At 62.8% G+C, this 20,316-nt stretch overlaps 2 protein-coding genes across 10 annotated transcripts in view; one reads left to right on the top strand and one right to left on the bottom strand.

The window, feature by feature from the left end:
* Positions 1-560, bottom strand: part of LOC102382929 — a 5,729-nt gene extending 5,169 nt beyond the window's left edge. Inside the window, exons 1-2 of one of the 3 annotated variants that reach the window (XM_025193809.1) lie at positions 387-550; positions 83-273 (exon numbers count right to left, since the gene is read on the bottom strand). In XM_025193809.1, coding sequence (XP_025049594.1) covers positions 83-114 — 32 coding nt within the window. In that variant the 5' untranslated portion in view covers positions 115-273; positions 387-550. Of the gene's footprint in view, positions 1-82 lie in introns of all 3 variants that reach the window. The other 2 variants (XM_006037368.3, XM_025193810.1) reach the window with 2 other exon arrangements.
* Positions 27-19,691, top strand: FXYD6 (FXYD domain containing ion transport regulator 6). Of its 7 annotated transcripts, none has more exons than XM_025193815.1 (8): positions 27-50; positions 14,123-14,182; positions 14,586-14,624; positions 14,805-14,879; positions 15,232-15,268; positions 15,982-16,031; positions 16,175-16,217; positions 17,336-19,691. In XM_025193815.1, the coding sequence occupies exons 2-7, from the start codon at positions 14,125-14,127 to the stop codon at positions 16,201-16,203; spliced, it is 288 nt and encodes a 95-aa protein (XP_025049600.1). In that variant the 5' UTR covers positions 27-50; positions 14,123-14,124; the 3' UTR covers positions 16,204-16,217; positions 17,336-19,691. The 7 variants fall into 7 exon arrangements, with proteins under 7 accessions (XP_025049600.1, XP_014382151.1, XP_025049598.1 ...); XM_014526665.2 differs by lacking the exon at positions 27-50 and adding an exon at positions 1,958-2,236 and having other exon boundaries at positions 14,120-14,182; XM_025193813.1 differs by lacking the exon at positions 27-50 and adding an exon at positions 10,138-10,359 and having other exon boundaries at positions 14,120-14,182.
* Positions 19,692-20,316: the final 625 nt, after the last annotated feature.

Here is a 20,316-nt window from a genome sequence, read left to right on the forward strand (position 1 = left end):
CGCCGCCGCTACTTGTTGGCGCACATGTCGGGCTCCTTCTTGCTGTCACGGTGAGTCCTTCCAGTCCAGGCATGTGACTTACCTTTTGTTGCCATGCCAACTCTCTGGCACCATGGTTTCCCCTCTCTCGTGGTTGCCTGGAAACCAGTCATCCCTTCCCAGTCTGGAAGGATGCTGGTGCCTTGCCCGGTCCCCTTCTCCCCATCGCTCTCGGACTGATTCACAAAGGCGCGTGCACAGGCTGGTACGTGCGCGGAGAGCTGGCGAGGTACCCTGCTGGCACACCGGGTGGAGGATCGTCTCGCGCGCGCGTACAGTCACCTGTTTGCACGCCTGGAGAGGAGTGCACACCTCTGCACACAGCCCCTCGCCTTGCACAGGCTTACAGGCAGCGTCTCGCACACGTGCGTGCATGCAGATCCTCACAAACAGGCTCCTTGCACGGGCACAGAGGCACATAGAGCTGCTCGCCTGCATCAGAGGTCCTACATCTCGCCACCACTTCTTGCTGCAAAAACAGCCGCGCCCCCAGTACAGTCCTTTGTCCCTAACTGCAGGCACCGGGCCCCCATGCACGGGGCTTCGGGGCGAGGGGGAGGTAACTGTGATGTGAAATGATGCGGGACGTATTTTCCTGGTTTGCTGCTTGTTCTCGGGCTACCAAGCATTCAGCCCGAAGCGAGAAAGGGAGGAGTGCGCAGGGTATGTACTTGTGGCTTTCTGGAAAATGGCTGTCGAGCCGCGGTTCTGGAGGAATGCTTGGGTGGGAGGGGGAGCGACGGGCTCATCTGGGCATGAATAAGCTTTGCAACGTGAAAGAGCAGCCTCTGAAGAGACGCTCTCAGTGCTGCGTGCGGAGCCTGGCTGAAGCCGTTCCCGCGAGCGTGCCTGGCTGGGGGCGGCACTGCGAGTCCTCATCTCGACAGTGTGACGTGGGGCCCCTGCTCCTGCCAGCTGTTTGCACTCGCACTTCGCCGTCGTTTGCAAACAAGCGTACAGGCTTATTAAACAGCAGCTCCAGCGGATCCAGTTCTGTTCCCCGTGTGTTGTGCAGGAAGGCAGCGTGGGCCTGGGGCGAGTGCTAGCAAGACGCCAGCTCCGGATCTGTGACCTCTGCCAGCCTAAAGCGCGGTGCAGATAGTGTAGACCACGGGCACCAGCTACACGGCGGGCAGGAGATGCTGAAGCGTGGCAGTGCCGTGACGGCCTCTGTGCATCAGCTGATGAGCCTGGGAACGTGGGATCACTTGCCATCTTGTTGCTAGGGGCCTGGCTTTTAATTACGTGTGATTTCTTGGCGCTCACCTGATTAAACACTGCAGAGAGGCGTGAAGGTGTCGGTTGCTTCATCTTCTGTAATGGGGACATCGGCCTGGAAACCTCAGCCTCGTCCCGCGCGGTTTGGCCCCGTGGCGCTCCTGACCCCGTTTATGGATTGCCCGCGGGCCCCTGTGCGGCCCGGCTCGCGCTCGGCTGCTCCCTCCTCCCCCAGCGAGTGCGACGCGCTCCCCTGCCCAGAGCTGGAGGGAAAACGGGGCCGAGCCAGCCCGGGGGTCCGGCTTGATGCGCACCCCTCCTCCTACAGCGCGTGCTGTCCCGGGGACGTGATGCAGAGCCCTGCTGCCTTTGTCTGGTGCCCTGGGCGAGAAGCTGTTGCTTCGTTAACACGGAGTAGGTTAGTCCGGGGAGGGGGTCCCTGCTGATTCAGGAAGTGGGCCAGCACCTCCGTGCTGCACGCGGGATTAAGTCGCCTTTTACCCCTGCGGTTCCCGGGACCCTGGAGTCCTGCAGACCAGGACGTGCTGCTTTCGGTGCCACAGGCCCTGCACAAACGCCGTGCAGCCAGGAGCTCCTGTGCAGAGAGCTTGTGGGCCTGGAGCCAGACAGCGAGCAACAGATGGATCAACAGATGCGCAGGGTGTGGCTGCTGCGCTGAGCGAGGGCGCGCACGGGAGGGGGCTGGGCAGGGGCCTCTGCTGAGGCAGACAGAGCACGGAGCAGCCCCCGGCCCTGCACCTCCAGCCCCCACGGAGCCGCCCCGCTCTAGTTCTGGGGCACATCTGCCCTGCCTGCCATTACATTAGTGCAGCAGTGATTGCATCGGAGATGGTCCTCGCCTGAAGGCCTAGCCTAGCTGTTGTGTCTGCTTTGCCAGGCGCCGGTCGCAGGGGTGCGCTGGGTGCCGTGGACTGCGGTGGGGCATCAGGGCACAGACCCCCAGTGTCACGTCATGCAGGTTAGTCTAGGGCTCTTGGGACCTCCTTGTCCTGATTGCATCAAGCCTGGTCCTGTGCACCGTGTCACCTTTGGCACCCGGGTCTGGGCCTTGCAGTAGATGCCAGGGGAGAGGCTGGGTCCCTGCATCTCCCGGAGGACCCTCGGTTTCCTCCGAGCATCCTCCTCTGCCAGAAAATCCAAGCCTGCAAATGACAACCAGGTCTTTGCAGACGCTGTCCTGCGTCTCCCTCCTGCTGGCGTCTGAATCAGCGCGGCCCTGGAAAGCGATGAGTGGTGTCTTGCATGTTCCAGTGGCGTGGGTTGAAAATTGCTCCCTTGTTTAGGAGGAAGAGACATAATAACAGCAGGCGCATTAGCAGCCAAGCTGACAAAGAAAGGAAATGGCAGAGGAACATGGATCTGCATAGCTGGAACAGTCCATTCACACGTGCCTGCTCTCAGCCTCTGGCAGCTGTGCAGCGCTGCTGGGGTCTCTGGGGCTGTGCAGGGGACTCAGAGATTTGAACTCGGTCTGATATTTGGGAGATGCCTGGAGGGCTCCTGACAGGAGGAAGAGGCTGCCTGGCCCCAGCCCTGGTGGCAGGGCCTTGACGGGGCAGTGCCATGAAGGAGAGCCTTCCTTGTCCTGAGCAGTTTGCAGGCCAGGAGGGACAAATCGGGCTGCAGAGAGGTTGGCATTTCCTCCTCGCTGGCCTGTTGAAGTGGAAAATTCTCTCGGTGGATGATGGAGGAGGGAAGGGGCAATGGGGCAGAGGTTGGCCAGGGCCTCTGAGCAGGGGTGAGGGTCTGGAAGGAGCGGGCCTTGTGCTTTGTGCTGTGGCTCCTGCCCCACAGCACACAAACTGGGTGGTGGGTGCGTGTGCACACGTGTGTGCCAGTCCCCTTCCCATGTAAGTGTGTGGTCTGACTGCTGGCTACCCCGGGGCCTGGTGCAGGATGCCGGTGCTGAGATAGGGAGGCAGAGGGAGAGAGCCTGGCCTTGCACCGATCCCCTGCCAGACCAGACATGCAGGAGATGCCCCTCTCCTCCTCCCTCTCATACATCAGCCTCCTCACTGCCCAGCCCCAGCTCGGAGACGGACAGCCGGCAGCCAGGGCTCCCCTCCCCACAGCCCCCGGGCTGCCACGGGAATGCACGGGTGGAGGGACCAGGGACCGTCTATGCAGTCCGTGTCTCTGGGTGGTTTCAGAGCTGCCTTGGCTTGGGTGACACGGTCCGTGGAGCTGGTACGTGTGGGGGGGCCACAGGCTCTGCTGCAGCCCGGTAAGCCTTGTCACGCCTGGGAAGCAAAGGTCAGATTTTTTCAAACCAGAGCGGATGATGGGAAGCAGGACAGCTGCCTCAGAGCTAGTGCACGGCCAGGCGTTCCTGGGTTTAGGCCTGATTCTGCACTGCTCCTGCATGTGGACTTTTAGGCAAGCCGCGTTGTCTGCCTGTGCCTCAGTTTCCCCCTCTCTAGAATGGGATCAGGCCTTCTTATCCGACGGCTCTCGAGAGCCTCTCGTGGAAGATGCCTTAGAAAGGTGCAGGGCTGCTGCTGCCGTGACTGAAAGAAAAGCCCAGCTCGCTGCTTCCTGCGGAAGAGGCACAGTGCTTGGTTCCTGCAGCCTGAGGTGGGGCCGCTACGGGGCTGAGCTTGGGGAGGAGGTGGAAAGACGAGCCAGGGGATTCCAGAGCCAGCCTGAGCCGAGGGGTGGTGAGGGGAGGCTGAGGCGCTGCAAACGCTGCCTGCAAACCTGGCGAATGCAGGGGGTGACCCAAGGGCCCGAGGCGCTGCCTGGGGCCTTTCCGGCGGGTGCCAGGCCTGCTTCTGGAGGGCTGTTTTCCCGTGGTGCTCCCACGTGCCCTCCCAGCTTCCTTTCAAAGCATCAAACCACACCCGAGCCCATGGAAAGTTTTTCCTTCTGCGTTTGCTGGAGCTACGCAGCGTGTGGGCCAGGCTGCCTCCACCCAGACACTTTCCCCTTGGCTGCCTTGGATCCTCCAATCCTCCAGCCTTGTTATCACAAGGAGCGGGCGAGGGAGGGGAAGAATCCGAGGAATTTCGCATCCCTGAGCCGGCGGAGTCACGGGGCCGAGGCACCCTTCCAGCACTGGGGCTTGGCCTGGACCTGCAGAAGTATCGCGGACCTTTCCCAGTCCAGGCACAAAACCTTACTCGCCTGGTTGGTGCCACAATGACAGCAGTGAGAAACATAACCTTATAGTCCCCTACCATCAATTCTGGCTGGGCCCGAGGGATGGGAGAACGCGGCACGTGATGTCGCTCGACCCAGTTTTCCTGCCTGTGTCTCTACCTCGGCTTTCATAGGAAAAAGCCACGTTTGATGCAAGCCAGACACAAGCGCCCGCTGTCCTCTTGGCTGGTGGCGATGTGTGTCCGCATGTGCGTGCCCCCATCTGATATTGGTGTTTGCAGATGTAATGTTCCTGCAGGCGAAAAAGCCCATTGACAAAAGCTGTTTGTTAAGCTGCCGTGCGAGCTGGAAGGCGCTGTGATGGATGGTGCCGTTCCGGCCACGCGAACACGGCTGCTCATCATGCCACTCTTATTTATCGAGCGCCCTAGTGCAAAGAGGCCTGCACCGTAGGCAAGCGGTGCCCAGCACGCAGCAGCTCCCTGCCTTGAGCAGCTTCATCTTGGGGTGAGAGGCCTGGGGGAGACGTTGGCGATGTTTTTGCCTTTCTTTTATGGGTTCTGCATGGCCAGCCCTGGTTTTTGACAAGCCGGTGATGCTTTGTAAAGCATTTGCTCCTCTGGGGGAGAAGTGGGCTCATTGCGGGAACCAAGTCTGTTCCCAGGGACATGTTGGCATGTGAAAAAACCCCGCTTGCTAAAAATCCAGTCTCTGCTGGCACGAAGCCTCAGACCCCAGTGGGGAGAGCTGTTGTAATGCAGCCTTCCCCGGGCGGCTGAGCACAGCAGGACCGTGTGGGGCTCCCAGAGCGAGCTGGCTCCCTGGAGCGCGGCCCTGAGTGCCCCGCTGCTGCAAAGAGAGCTCGGGCTTCTCCCCAGGCCGCGACGAAGTCAGCACCGGGAGACAGGACCTTCCGGTGCTGCTGGGGTTGGCTGAGAGTTATTTATGTCAGCATTTCATGCAGACATTATTTATGTCAGCATGAAACTACTTCACAGTCAGGGCGGCTAGGAGCTGGAACCAACTTCCAAGGGAGGTGGTGCTGGCCCCTACCCTGGGGATCTTTAAGAAGAGGCTGGATACTTACCTGGCTGGACTCATTTGAGTCCCGTTTTTGTTTTTAGGGTGAGTGGTTTTGTTTGTGTTTTTGGGTTGTTCTCCCGCCCTGGCGGGGGGTCGGGCTAGAAGATCTATTAGGTCCCTTCCGACCCTGAAACTATGAAACTATGAAATTTGTGGGACGCGGGCTGCGGGAGCGTTGGCTTCTGTGAATATGGAGGGGCATGTTCAGAGTCCGCGGGCGCCTGCGCGCGGCTCCAGGGGAGCTTTGTCCAAGCGACGAGTGTGCAGTGGGCAGTCTGCCCTGTCTCAGGTGTGTGAATTAAATGTGCACCGCGAGGTGGAGGCTCTGCAGAGCCCGTGCCCGGCTGCCCCTGTGTGGGGAAGGCGCCCACTCTGACGGGAGCCCTGATGCTTCAGCCCTGCCAGCCGCCCTGGGGTTGTGATGGGAGTCGTGATGCTTCAGGTTCCCGAAGAGCCCTCCCGGGGGGATACGTGTGCATGGAGCTGGTACTGTCCAGGCAGGTCCCCCAGGGGCACAGGGGGGCCATCGGCGCTGTGGATTCGGGGCCTCTTGGCAGATTGTCCCCCGCACAGATCTCTGGCTCTCCAAAATCTCAGCGATCCCCTTGACGTCTGTGTGCTCCGTGCATCGAGCCAAACCTGGCTACCGGCTGCCCCTGGAAAACACCTGCCTTGCAGAGCCGGGGCATCGTGGCTGTGAGAGACGCCTTCTGTGGAGCGTGAGAGAGGGAAGACACTGTCTGTGCCCACCCAGTTTTAGGCAGTACCGCCCCAAACATGCCATCAGCTTGCCTGCAGGAGACAACAGCCTTCTGCCTCACTCGCTTACACAGGGGCAAATCCGGAGTCGCTCCATGGACAGAGTGCACTGCGGGGCACTGCCAGCTTCGCCTGCGTGGGCACCGGGGGGCAGGTTCATGGGAGCTGGACAAGGGTCTCCCGCTGAGCCGGGGCCGCGGTCAGCCAGCATTGTTTACTAAAGTCTCCAGTCGCCTCTCCGATGTGCCATCCCCAGGCAGCAACTCCATGAGCCGTTCAGACCCTCAACTTCACACCCACCCTGTCTGGCTTCAGTGCAGCATGGACCAGGCCACCCATTTCAGGCCCCTGCTCCGGGTCCAGCTGGATTGAGAGACGTGGCCAGGCCTGGCTCGGAGACGTCCAGTGACAGGGAGCCGCCCGACTGGGAACTGTCCTGCCAGAAATGCACCTTCTTTCTAGTGTGACTGTCCAGCTTCCCGCTCCCTGCCAAGGGCTCTCATGCCCGTCGGGAAGCAGCTCTCAAGGTGCACGGATGTGTGTGTGTGGGGAGGGACGGTGCCTGTGGGAACGGGACGGGGTGCCTGTTCCTGGCTGGCAGAGGGCCCCGCACGCGGCTGGCTTATGCCCCGAGCGACAGGTGCTGCTCCGCGCGAGCACTGTGCAGGATGTAGTGCGCTGCCCTCCACCGGGAAACCAGAGCAGCCTCGCAGTCGGGCCGGAGGGAGGCTGCGCCCGCGCTGCTCCCAGCCTGTGCCACCCTGGATCTCAGTGTCACGGGCACGAGGCAGCACAGGGGGCTTCCCAGGTTGCCCTGGCGGTGCCACCCACATGTCTGTGCCCTGGCTGCTGTGCCCAGCCCTGGTCCGTCCAGTTTCTCTCAGCAGACACGGCAGGGCAGGGGGGTCAGGCTCATTGCATACAGGTTGAGACCCCTGCCCCTCCTCTGCCCACTCGACCCCTCTGCATCCCCCTGACTGTGAGCTGCTGCAGCTGGGACCGCGTGATGGAGGCTGCCCCAGCTCTCCAGGCACTGAGTCCAGCCCCTGGCAGCCCAGGGGCGCCTGGCTCACCTCTGTGCTTCTGGGGCTGCGGCTGCTCCAGGAGAGGCGTCCAGCACGGCCTGGCCCCGAGCTCATCTGCACCTCAGGAAAACCTCACCCATGGTGATGGGAGGTGCCAGGCCAGGCGGTACAGGGCAGGCCCCGTTTCGGGGGCAGCAGGGCATGGGGCCATGACTCTCCTTGCTAGCTGCTCAGTTGTCCCTGGTGCTTTGCTCCCAGGGCCCTATCTAGAGGCTCCAGAAGCTGCACTCAGACCGGATCCCATCCTGGCTGTTTACATTCCCAGAGAGCCACTGGCTTATTTATGGGCCAAGCTGAGAGAGTCTCAGATTCCTGGCAGGGAAGGAGGATGAGGACGAGGAGCCAGCAGAGGAAATGCAAGCTTTGATTGGCAGGTGTGTCCGACATGAGGTTTCCTGGCAGGTCCCAGCAGGCTAGCGGGACAAATACCCGTGCAGGGCGAGCTCCCGTGGGTGTGCACCTTCTGCCGATTCTCTGTGCAGCTGCCTCGGGCTGTGGGACCGGCGGCCTCTCCCTGCGGGGTCGCTGTCTCTGCTCTCGTGCAAGGGGGAGGCACGAAGCGTGTCCTGGATTTGCACTCGGGGAATAAGCGGTGCGTGTGAACATGTGTAACTACACTGTGTCAGAGCGAGAGTGCACAGGACGCGCCTGCATCTGCAAACTGCATGCAATTTAACTGGTGTTTGCAAAGCGCTTTGAAGGAGGCGCTCTTTATAAGCCTCGGCCTTTATCAGATCAAGTTTGAAAAGGTTTTTCCACCTACTTTTCCTCTTGAGAAGAAACGGGAAGAAAAGCAGGATTGGAATAGATTGCGGTAGAAGATGGTCACTTAGGAGGCGCTGAGGTAGCAAAATCATGGCATGGAAAAATACCATCTTTGAGCAGGTTTGAGGTCCTTAATGAGATGAGAGCATCTGAGCATTTATAGACAGGCTCCACTTGTTGTGCTGTGTCGCCTTTATAGCGCACCTGCAGCAAGCGGAGATAAAAACAGGGCTGTGACCCAGCAGTTTTTCTCCATGAACAGCAAACTAAATATTGTGACTTGAAATACAGAGAAACCAGGGGACAGTCTGGCTTGCCTTCGTGACGCAGCTGCTCCAGCAAAGTGTGAGCAACCTGCCCGGCAGCTCAGACGGGCAGGATCTGGCTGGAGAGCTGCGCGACCGAACCTCGCCCAGGTTTAGTGGACGGTGACGTTAAGAGAGATTCTGCTTGTAAGAGGAGGCTGCTGTTGCTCCGGCCGCGCGGCGTCGGGGAATACCTCGCTTCTGTTCACACCTGGGAGGTAACTGAGAATCAGGCCAGGCTGGTATCGCTCTGCTGCGGGGAGAGGAGAACCGGGCCTGCCAACTCGTTTCCCACCCGTGTCTGGTGTTGTGCTGTGTCTCGACTCCAGAGCAAACATATTTGAGGGATAAAATATACAATGAATAATGTATCATTCATCAAATATATTATTCAATGGGCATTATTCAACTAGTTACAGGAGAAGTCAAATAATGCAACAAACGATCTGATGAATTATTTCTTCAGCCAATAACGGCATTATTAACAGAAGGCAGGATTCAATTAGCACCCTTCATTCAGCTTCAGGTTTGAGCCAGGCAGATATAAATACCTGCTTTGTTCTGGGCTTTGCCCAGTGCACACTGTGCATCTGAAGTGACATTTTGTGAGTTACTGTCAAAATAGTATTTGATATTTTTCATGCGTCTTGTTGACTTTTCACTCGGGCCATTAGGAGAAAATGAGCCCCCGGGCAGTTGTGTTATCGGTTGGTTTTGCTTTGTGCATCTCCCTAAAACCCAGCCGTTACGTGAAATGATGTGACTCACTGCACCAAGATGCTCACTAGCTAGAGCCTGCTGCATGAGAGATCGCATCCTGCCGTGTCGGTAGAGGCGCAGCCAGGCGAGCCGGAGCTGTGGTGGCAGCAGTGGCTGCAAGGGAGCAAACTAAACCTAACCTGGCTTGGGTCAAGTGAGCGGGGAACACGGGGGTTACCATGAAGCATGGATGTGGTTCTGCTGGCGCATACACAGCATGTGCTGGGCCGAGGACAGAGCCCGTGCTCTGCACACAGGGCTGGGAAGCATTTCTGTGCAGACCCGGTGAAGCCGCCTGTCCCCTTGCTGGAGAGCCTGCGGTGCGGGGACGGTGCCCGCGGGTCCCTGGAACCACGTACACGGCACTTGTGGCCTTGCCTTCGTTTCAGCCTCATTTTCCCTTCTCGGTTTCCTACGTCAGTTCTTGGGGTCCCTGGCCAGACCGAGGCAGACTGCCCTCGGGGTGCCCCTGTGAACCGCAGCGAGGCTCATTGGGTGGCTCTGGCCACGTTTTCTTTGCTGCCTGTCCTGTGCCGGGCACCTCTCGTGGTTCACCTGCCTGCCGTTCCCCCAGCCCGGGTGCAGCCGGTTCCCTCCAGCGTGGGGTGGTGAAGGTGCAGACCACTGCAGCCTGCCGGCCGCAAGCCCCAAAGACCTGGGAGGCTCCTGCTAGGCAGACGCTGGGGACGGCCTTAGGGCTGGGCCCAGACACCCCGAGCATCCATCATGGGAGCAGGCTTGAGCTCTCGGGCCCTGGCTTTTGCAGGGAGGTTGCCAAGGCCCAGGGCCGAGATGGATCCGCAGCTTCCTGCATGGGTGTGATGGTCTGGAGGGGCCGAGCAGCTCCGTGCCAGTCTCCCTTGCATCTGTCCCCCCGGGAGCTGCTTTCCTGGTCGGTAATGGCCCCTCGCTTATCTGCCTTAATCCAGCGCAGCAGCTGCTACGCACTCGGTGCTATCAGCGCCATGCAGAGCCTCCCCCAACCCTCCTTGTCCTTTCCCATTATGGGAGCAGCAGCAGCTCCCTCCCGCCTCCCGCCGGCACGAAACCCAGCACGGCCGCTCCATGTTTGGCCATTCAGTCAGCTCGGCCGAGCGTGCGGGAAGGGGAGGCCTTGCTGGGCCGGGCCGTGAGACTGTCGCACAGCCGCCGCGGGATGAGACGAGCCGAGGTGCCGCGGGGAGCGACACCCAGCCACAGCCCGCGACAGCTGCGCCCGTGGACATGTACGTGCGCTGGTGTGACGTGTCCTCTGGGCAGAGCAGAGTCCAGCAAGCCGGACCCCTGTCCCTGCTGGCCTCAGAGCCCTGTGACCCCTGGGCTGGAAGGCTGCAGGGGGGTCTCAGGTGGGGAGGAGCCGTGCCTGGAGCTGAGCTGGGACTCGCACGCTGTGGATTAACTGCTCCATGCTGAACAAGCCCTTCCCTCTCCTCCCGGCTTAGCTGGCGGGGCTGCAGCCAGCTAGCTGCTGCCCTTGCGGGGCAGGACTCGGTCAGGCAGAGGAGCGTCGGGATCAGCCATCCTGGCTTCAACTTGTGCAGCTTTGCAAAACGATGCCTGGGACTTGGTGGGACACAGGGCTCCAGCCTCATTGTCTGTGGTCCTGTATGGAAGCGGGGTCTGGACCCCGAACCCACCAGCTGGTGTCCGGAGGCATGGCGTGCGGGTGGGTTCTTTTCCATGCCCCCGCGCCTTGCAGGCCCTGGGGATTAACCCGGAGGAGTCGCAGTCCGTCGCTGCTGCAGAGCCCCATGCTCCAAGGTGGAGCTGGCGCATGCATGTGCCCAGGTGCTGCGCGGTGGCCATGCTCTCGTGCACCCATGCTGCAAGGCTGCCTGCAGCATGGTGTGCCGTGCTGTACCGTGCCAGGTCATGAGGTCAAGCGTGGTTCAAAGACCAGGAACACTGAAAACGTGAGAATGAAAGGCAGGGCCTAGCCTGTACTTGTCCCAGCCGGTACACCATGCCACACTGGGAGAGCACAGTGCCGAGAGGGGCCTCGGAGACGAAGACGGAGGCACATCCCTGGGGCCCACTGTGCCTTGACCTCTCGCCAGGAGCCGGGAAGGCTCCAGCAGCGCTCCGTGGGGCGTGGGCACCGTCCCGCAGCGGACTGGGCTGAAACCCCCAAGCGCGGGCCATTGGCAGCCAGCGTAAAGTAACGCGGGCCAGTCACCGCAGTCTGCCCGAGGCGAAAGGCTTCAGGCTCATTCCTGGCACGTGGCGGCACCTGCCTGTCCAAGGTCCTCACGCATCCTTCGCTAAGCAGGGCCCATACACGGGCTGTGGCTGTGGGCAAGGAGCTGGTGCCATCCAGAGGGAAAGGGCAGGAGGAGGATGCAGGGATGAGCCCCCTCCAAAAGGCCTGGGGTCTGCCTGCCGAGTGCTGGCTGGCTGGCGGCAGGGTCCAGCCTGCTGCAGGCGCACAGCTGCTGCGTCGAGCTGTCCTGAGTGCGGCGCGTGGTCCCGGCGAGCCCGGCTGCTGCCCGACGGGCAGGGCAGCAGCAATCTGTCTTGTTGGGGCACTTAACTGACTGGCAGAGGCAGAGCGGGCAAATGGGTGGGCAGGCAGGTGCACGCCGGGGAGGAGAGGGGAGGGCTGCCTGCAGTGGCAAACCTACCTCTGCTTCGCTCCAGTCCGTGCCCGGGTGCGCTCGCGGCTCCATCACCCGGGGCCCCCCGGCAGCAGCCACCTCCCAGGTGTCTCCTCCCCAGGTGGAAGGGGGAGTGTCTCCCTCCCTCCCTCCTGCCTTTGCCCCCGGGAAGCAGCGGGCACAGGCTCCTGCCCTTCCCTGGGTGGGAGTTAATTGGTAACTGGCGTGTCGGGGCTGCAGGGCAGCGTGAGGCTGGTCCGTGGGGCAGCGGGGACTGGCGGGGGCTGGCTCGGCAGCCTGCGGGATGTGGCTTTGGCTGGGTGCTCCTGCTCAGCGCCCCGGCCAAGAAGGCCCGTCTGCCCCCCACCCTGCCCCGTGCTCCGGTGACCCTGCAACGGGGCAGGTGCGAGCTGTGCGGGGGGCTCTTGGTGCCTTCTTGGGGGGGCCCTGGCAGGCCTGGTGGTGTCCTCTCCACCCCGTCTTTGCGGCAGTTGTGCGCTTCAGGATCTCCGCAGCTGACACCTCGTGTCCCCCCGCACGGCGCGGCACGGCTCGGGCGCTGCCTGGTTGCCGGCCGCCTGCAGCGAGCGTGCGTCGCCTGCCTGGAAGGCACCTGCAGCCTGGAACGAGGCAACCCAGCAGAGGCCTTTGAACTGGCAGATGACAGCTTCTCCCGCGGGGCGGCAGCCGGGCGCCTGTCTGGCAGACAAGAGAAACTATTACCGCTCCCTCCATCATGCCTGGGAGTGGACTGGGGGCTGCTCCGGGCTACGCTGCAGACAGCGCCCGCTTCCAGGGGCGCCGAGCCGTGCGCTGCTGGAGCTCGTGGCCAGCGCCAGCGCGTCTGGGCCGGCTCGCTGCGACAGGCCGAGATGAGCAGCAGCCGAATTGCAAGCCAAACCCCAGAGCACTAGGCCTGGCCTAGGGAGACCTCAGGGAGGTCTCAGGGAGACCTCCCCGCTCTGCATTCACGGCTGGAGCTTGCTGATGGGAAGTGGCTGTTTTGGCAACATGGGCGTTTTCCACCAGAAGCCTCTAGTTGTGTCAGTTCCTGCGGAAGCTGAAAGCTGAGACAATTCCTGCCCTTGGTCTCCGGGAAGGGCGCCAAGGACGTGCTGAAGGAGAAGTGGCCGGCCCGGCTCTGCCCTGGGTCGGAGGCTCCAGCGGCACGACGGTCGCCTCCAGCCAGCCCCGGGAATGCAGAGCAGCGGCCCAGCCGGAGGGAGCCCAGCCAGGATCCCTGTCCGGCTGCTCTGGCCTTACTTCTTACCGGTGTGGGGGTCAAACCCTGACCTAGGAGCTGTTGTGCCCCTGCGGGTCACTCCCACAGGTGAAACATGTCACAGGGGCTGAGCGAGGGATGCTGCTGGTGGCCACCCGGGTGGACGTCGCCACATCCGGACCTCCAGCCCTGGAGTGCCAACACCAGTGCCAGCGCCGCCCGGGCTCAGGCCTGGCTCCTGGCTGCGCCATGCATTGGTCCCCTGCTCGTTGCCTCAGTCCTGGCGAGGGAAGAGCTGCCATGCTCTGGCGCTGGTGAAGGGCATCGGGGGCATCTGCCTGCAGTCAGGGCGTGGGAGTGGGGGCCGGGTGCCCGGTCCACCCGTGACCTTGGGCATTCCCTTGCTGCTAGGCCGCCTTGATGGCTCGGTGCTTATAGCAGGCCTGGGAGGTGGGGCCGCGTGTCATTAATCATCCCCAGCCTGGGCGGCAGGGAGCTGGCGGGGGCCTTGGGCTGCCGGCAGAGCCATGACCTTGCGGGGACTCTGTGGGGCCGGAGAGGCTGCGGCTCACGGCCCATTCGGGTTTTAGGGCTGGGAGCACCAGCTCCCGCCCGCCTGATCCTGCTCTGCATGGGAATGTGCAGCAGTTGCTATGTTAATTGGGGCAAATTAAAGCATGCTCGGGGCAAAGCATGCAGCAGTGACCTTGGCGGCGGGGAGGGAGTCACGGCGGGAGCCAGCCAGATCCCCATAATGAAGGACGTGACCTTGAGATGCCAGCCCCCAGCAGACCCGCCGCCTGCAGTGAGCTGCTGGCCTGGCCGATGCCCCAACCCCGGCCAGGCCAGACGCCCAGCGAGTGCTGTGGCTGGGCCAAGTGGAGCCCTCGCTGCTGTTGGTGCCTCCGTGCACGGCGCTGGGACCAGCTGGCTCCGGCGGTTCGGAGCTGTAGTTCTCTGGGACAGGGCAGGAGGGGAGGGCTCAGGTTGGGCTCCTGCTTGAAATGCGCTGCGGGGATCAGGGCCCTCTCTCCCGTCGGTCTTCCCAGGCGCCGGCTCCCCTTTGCCCTGGGTCCCGGGGACGTGTGGTGTGTGCTGATTCCTGCACGCTGCTGCTTTGCCCTTGGTCCTCTGCTCTGAAGAGTCACTCTGCTTGGTCCTCTTTTCCAGCAGCCATGGAAATGGTGCTGATCTTCCTGTGCTCCCTGCTGGTGCCTGTGGTCGTAGCGGATGGTACGTACCCAGCCACCCCCTCCGCGCTCCTTGGGGAGAATGCCCTGCCCCGGGGACCAAGGCCGAGATCTTGGAGAGCTTCACCTCTTGGATCGGGACCTGGCCAGCCCCTGTGCTCAGGGTGTCCAGCCCATGTCTGCACAGTGCAGAAAGCAGCAGGGCTTTTGCTCTGACTAGGGGCTTTCCTGGATGGGAGCAGGGAGCTGCAGCCAGAGCCTGAAGCGCTCGTGCAGCTTTGAGACACCTGCGTGGAAGCACCGTGCCCGACCGCCCGAGCCTGACCGAGGCCCAGGTCCTGCCGCGGTGCAAGGGACACGTGTAACTCGGTACCCCCCCGAAGTGAGCATCGCCTGGCCGTGATTGCTCCACTCACACTTGTGTGCTTTTGTCTTTTCATGTCCAGCTGCTGATCAGGAGAAGGAAAAAGACCCCTTCAACTATGGTGAGAGTGTGTGTGTGTGTGTGTGTGTGTGTGTGTGTGTGTGTGGACGAGTGTGTGCAGAACATCCCCTGGCACAGCTGGAGGAGTGTGTACAAGCGTCTATGTGAGGCAGAGCTGCGTCCATCCTTCCGAGTGCCGCAGCCGCTGGACGTGGTTTCACCCCTTGTCTCTCCCCGCTAGATTACCAGAACCTGAGGATCGGTGGCCTGGTGTTTGCGGTGGTCCTGTTCTTGGTTGGCATCCTCCTTATACTAAGTGAGTCGCCGAGGCCGGGCGCACAGCTCCGCGAGGGCGTGGGGAGAGCCGTGTGGCTGGGGCAGAGGGGGAGACCATGGGGTAGGGGTAATGCGGAGACCCACAGGGCTAGTGGGGTTTGCCCCCATGGGCAGCTCCACATCCTGGTCTTCACCCCAAGGCTTGGCTGGGTATGCTCTGTCCCCTCGTCCTGTCACTGATCTGCCTTGAGGTGCAGTCGTGTCTGCCGAGCCTGGAGCAGCCGACCCTTGTGGCAGGGACACGGGGCTTGGCAGGAGCGCGTTGGGAGGGTGCTCGCACTGCTGTGCGGGGAGGCTGCTCCCCGAGCATCATGGTGGTCTTCCTCTTCCAGGCAGGAGATGCAGATGCAGTTTTAACCAGAAGCCCAGGTGAGTGTGCGGGGCTCCGGCCTGAGGATGCTGTGTGGCTGCCCTCGAAGGCGGTGGGGGCATGCTGCCTGCCCTCGAGGCTTTCAGACCCATGCAGACACGGGCAGGGCGTTCCCCCGAGGAGCCCCTCGGCACCGGTCCAGCGCCAAGGCCGCGGAGGGCCGGCCGTTCCTGGCGCGGGAAGGCACGCATTGGCTGCTCTGTGGATGGGGGCTGCCCGAGGGCAGAGCTGTCTGGGAGGCCCTTCCTTCCCTGGGGCATGCATCAGGAAGGCAGCCAGTCCAGCGAGGCTTAGTGCCATAGCCAGCCCCTTTGGCACGCTTTTCCTTGCATGGCTTTCCAAGCGCAGCCTGGGCCTGTGGGATGCACATGCAGGAGATGCATGCGGGGAAGGAGCGGGAGGGCAGCCTGCCGCGCTTAGCAGGCCACGCGGGACTGGACAGCCCCTCTCTCCCACGGCCGCCTCCGAGATGGAGAGCTCAGAGACCCCAGGTCACGGCTGCCCGCGGCCGGGGGGCCCCGCTCCTGCTCTCTCTCCGCCCTATCTCTGCTGCTGCTGTTTGCATCTGCTCTGCCTCCCTGCGGGCCCCAGGCGGTTGCTCTCCTCTGGGCCTGCCCGGCTCGTGACAGCGAAGGCCCGCGAGCCGCAGGGGCTGGGGTCTGCCGCGGGGGGTGGCGCTGCCCGGCTGTTCTCACTGCTTCTCTTCTTGCAGAGCACCGGGGGATGAGGAGGCTCAGGCAGAGAACTTGATTGCCTCAAATGGTAACGTGCTCGCACTCTTGCTTCACGTGGCCTCTGCCGATGCTGGCGGGGGCATGGGTGTCCCCTGGCTGGGCACAGAGCTGGACAGGCGGCTGAGGCCCCGTGGCTGAATTTTGCAAACTTTTTTTCTGTTCCCTTTGCAGCAACAGGAGCGCAAAAAGCAGAGAACTGAACTAGAGCCATGAGGTGAGGCGAGCCCGGGCCCTCCGTCCGTGCCCATCGCCGGGCTGGGGGCTGGGGTCAGGCCCCTGCAGGGCACTGTTGGGGGGTGCTGGGCAGGGCTGAGGGCTGCTTGGAGGAGTGACCACCAGACTTGCACCGCGGAGCTGCTGGCTTGACTGAGCCGGGCTGCGTGTCTGGTCCGTTCCTGCTGCCGGTACACACACCTCCCCTCGAGGAGCCTGAGCGCGTGCTGGGAGCCTGGCTGCAGGGCCAGTTGTGACTGGCTCCACTAAAGACCAGTCTGGTGGCTGAGATGCAGACTGGGCCCTGAGCCTGGCCCAAAGGCTCAGCCTGGGACCCGGGCAGCAGTGCCCAGCGCCGTCCCCCGAAGCTCTGCCCTCGGCATGCCAGGAGCATGGGCAGCTGCCCCTGTGCAAAGAGCAGCTTAAAGCAAGCGGGTGCTCAGAAATAACAGAGCCGGGCCCCAGCCTTCGGGCTCTGGGCCCCGTCCGCTGGGGTCTGCGTTTGTCGGCTGAGCTCAGGTGAAGCCGTAGCTCCGGGGCTGGGTCCTGTATGCCCGGGGCGGTGGGCACTGCAGGGTGCAGAAGACGCCCCATGCCCAGGCATTTCCTTGCCCTGTGGGCCAGTGACTGTGGGCAGGCGTCTCCCGCTGCCCCTTCCCCGGCCGGGCTGGGCTGGGCTTGCTGGGTTTGGCGTGGGGCCGCGGGAACAGGCGAAGCTCCGTTCCTCTCTCGCCTCTCCCCCTGCTCACGGCAACTCTGCGTGTGGCCAGGCGCTGACTTTCCCACCTGTGTGAGTCGGAGATTGAGGACGGGGAAATCGCGAGGGTGCAGTCCTCCCTGGCTGAGCGAGCTCAGGCTCGACACGTTGGAGCCGAAACGTGGGGTTTTAGAAGCACAGAGTCTAAATTTAGGCCTCGGAAGTGTCCGTTTGAGTGAAACGAGCCCGTGCAGCTAGTTCATCTCTGCCAGACAGACCCGCGGGTGAGATGGGGAAGGCGCAGGCTCCCGCTGCGTAGAGGGCAGGTCCATTGCACCCGGGGGCAGAGCGAGAGGATGAGCTGTCCTTCTGCGCTGCTGGGGGCGGGCGGCCAGGCTGACTCGGTGTCCCCCTCCCCGCAGACCCAGAGACCTGAGGACAGACGCTCAGACCCAACGCGAGTGACCTGCCAGCAAACAGAACTGACGGCACCAGGTCCTTCCCAGGAGATGCCAAGAAGCTGTGTCTGTGTTGCTCTCTGTACTTAACACTGGTTCTCTAGCTGCCAACCCAGCGGGACTCCCCCCGCCGTCCCGCCTGCCCGCCCGCCTGCCAGCCCGCCCACCGTAGCCTGTGATGTTCGTGTGTAATGGCCATCGCCTCTAGGACTAGTCATTGCTGCTGTTGTGTTAGTGAGTTCTTTCCCCGTTCCCAGTGCGGTTCCCGTGGTACACAGCCACGTGAGAGTGACAGGATGTGCTTCCTACCCCCTCCCGAGAGCGCCCGTGCAAGGGGAGCCGGCCTTTGCCTTCCTGTGCGGGGGGCAGAGGCTTTTCAGGGGTGTCTCTCGGCACTGGGACGCTGGGCTGCATCCTGGGGCTCCCAGTAACCTGGCTCGTTGGCAGGGCAGGGTCCTGGGGGCAGAGACCTCTACTGGGCCAGGTTTGGGACACGCCATGAGCGTGGACGGTGCTGCATAATCGACGACGGTACCATCCTCACGGTTATGGAGCCCTCCTCGCAAAGCAGGAGCTGGGTGTGTGCAGGGCCCTGGGGGAGCGCTCCCCCCCTCGCCCAGACCCACATGCATGCAGTCCCTGGTCAGGGGCCAGCTCCCTCCCTCCCTGTGCCCTCGTGGACCCGTCCTGTCCCCGAGCACTGCCTCTTGGAGGTGACAGACCCACCGGTTGGGAAGAGCACGGGCCCTGGCACTGGGCCGCTCCAGCCTGGCCACGCTCAAGTCTCGGTGGGGAAGGGGAATCGGCCGGGCTCAGACAGGCCTAGCCCCCAGCCCGCGCAGGGAGGGGGCAGTGCTCAACCCGAACTCACATCCAAGTCTCGGTTTTCCATCCTGCAAAGCCTGCAGCCAGCCGAGACGCCCAGGCTCCGGGCAGTCTCAGGGCTGGGTGCTGCTCCCACACTCAGAGGCAGCTGCAACCCTGGGCCTTCCTGGCCACGTGTGGTACCACGCCGATGCCCCTGCCCTCCTCGTGGTGCCCGTGCTGGTGCCATGGCTGTCAATGCGCGGGTGTGCAGCGTGCATGCTGAGGGCATTAGCTACGAGGCATCCACGCAGGCGCTGATGGGGGGAGCGCACGAGCCAGCTGCCTGCATGGCGCGGCCTGCACCTGCAGCCGGGGAGAGCGCTCTGGAGGCAGCCCGTGCCTGGTCCTCCTGCCCCACTTGCCCCAGAGCCAAGACCAGCCCTGCTCCCTGGCATGGCAGCTCCCGCCCGGGGCCCCGCAGGCACTGCTGGGGGAGGTTGAACCATCTCTAAGGGCTAAAGGCAGCTGTTGCAGAGCTGTCTCTCTCCTTGCTAAGCCAGGACAGGGCTCCAGGGAGTGCCATGCCCGGCTGATGCCAGTGGGATTTACTGCCGCAGCCCAGGGTGCTGGGCCCTCGCTGCTGGTGCAGCCCCCGTGCTGCCCCTCTGCCCGGGCTGGCGAAGCTCCAGGGCTCGGGGAGGGCTCCTGCCAGCTGGGGTCTGCCCCTGCACCGGTGGGCAGGGCTCCCAGCCCCAAAGGGCTTCAGCAGGGGAGGGGATGCTGTGCACTGGCCTGCGGCTTCGGCCATACGCAGCTGTGCAGAAGCGCAGCCCAGCCCAGCGCCATGCTGCGAGGGTCCCGGAGATGCACGAGCCCACGGGAGGGGAGGAACGGGGTGAGAAGAGGAAAGGAAAGCTAGCGTCAGACCCTCCAGGCAGGCTGGGGTCCGTTCTGGGCAGGCCGAGAGAGCGGCTCCCCTTCGCCTCGCCCCGCTGCGCTGCCCCAGCCTCCTGCACAGGCGAAGGTCCGAACCCCTGGCCCCATCCCCAGTGCCCGTCCCCCCGCGGCCGTGGAGGTGGGAAGCACATGCTATACATGCTGTCCACAGGCGCGAGGCCGAGCGCGTGTGCTGTGTACCCCGTGCCCCGTGCGAGCTGTCCAGGCCATGCTCTGGTCCTTCCCCTCTCAGTTATGCACCACAGATTCGAGCAGGCAAACCAGCGCGTGCCCGCCCACCCCAGCCCAGCCCAGCCCCGTGTGTTAGCTGTGTGTCCGTCACGCGTCCTGTGTTCGGAGTGACTTCGGTGTCTGTAGTGTGCAGTCGGTATAACGAGATTTCAAGTCGTCCGTGTAGAAAATGGCGAAATCTGAGTGTTGTGAACTCCAACTCAACTAGCCCAGCTGTGTGTGTTCATTCTAAAATAGGCCAACCGTGCTGCTGTGATACAGGACTGTTGTATTTTGTGCTGTGACCCAGAACCCAAGGGGAAAGAAGAATAAAATATCATTTCTACCTTAGTGACTCTGCCTGCTCTGTGCCCTGTGGCAGGCGTGGGGTCAGGGCAGGAGCAGCTCCTCATGCCGGCGGGGTCTGTGGTCCGGAGCCCGTTGGGGAGATGCTGAGGCTTGCATCTCTCGCGGTACAGCGCAGTCTTCCCCGAGCGTGTTACGGGGTGTGCCGAGGGGCATCAGGCACCTGAGCTCCAGCTTCCGTGGGGCAAAGCCTCGCCCCGGGGCACGCAGCTGTGGGTGCCTGGCCGTGTACGTCGTTCCCATGAGCAGAGCGAGGCCTTTCTGCTCCGGTCTGGATCGTTTGGACTGAGGCTGCTGAAATGCCTCGGCAGGTCGGCCTCGAGATGCTGTGCACCGCAAAGCCTCTTGCACTTCAACCTGTTGTCTTAGCTAGGCACAAGTCTTGTCTTTTAATGCAGGGGTCCCTGCAGACGGGCACTTCGGGTTCCCCATCTTGCCGAGCACGGTGCAGCCGGGACGGGGATCGAGGCCGAGGGGTGGTTGTGACCTAATTCCTGCAAAGCCCGAACCCGTGCGTGGCACAAACAGCCTCTGAGCACCGCTGAGGCCCATGCAAGCAACAGGCAGGGGAGGGGGAAGAAGTGCTTCCCTGGCTCCAGCAAACC

The sequence above is a fragment of the Alligator sinensis genome, unplaced genomic scaffold, assembly GCF_000455745.1.
Source record: "Alligator sinensis unplaced genomic scaffold, ASM45574v1 scaffold2249_1, whole genome shotgun sequence".
NCBI lineage: Eukaryota > Metazoa > Chordata > Crocodylia > Alligatoridae > Alligator > Alligator sinensis.

Coding starts and splice junctions, on each gene's coding strand:
- FXYD6 (XM_025193811.1), top strand. CDS start 12,925: ATGCAGAGCAGCGGCCCAGCCGGAGGGAGCCCAGCCAGGATCCCTGTC. Junction 13,058..14,119: donor CCTGCGGGTCACTCCCACAG/GTGAAACATGTC, acceptor CCTCTTTTCCAG/CAGCCATGGAAATGGTGCTG. Junction 16,032..16,174: donor GAACTTGATTGCCTCAAATG/GTAACGTGCTCG, acceptor TTCCCTTTGCAG/CAACAGGAGCGCAAAAAGCA.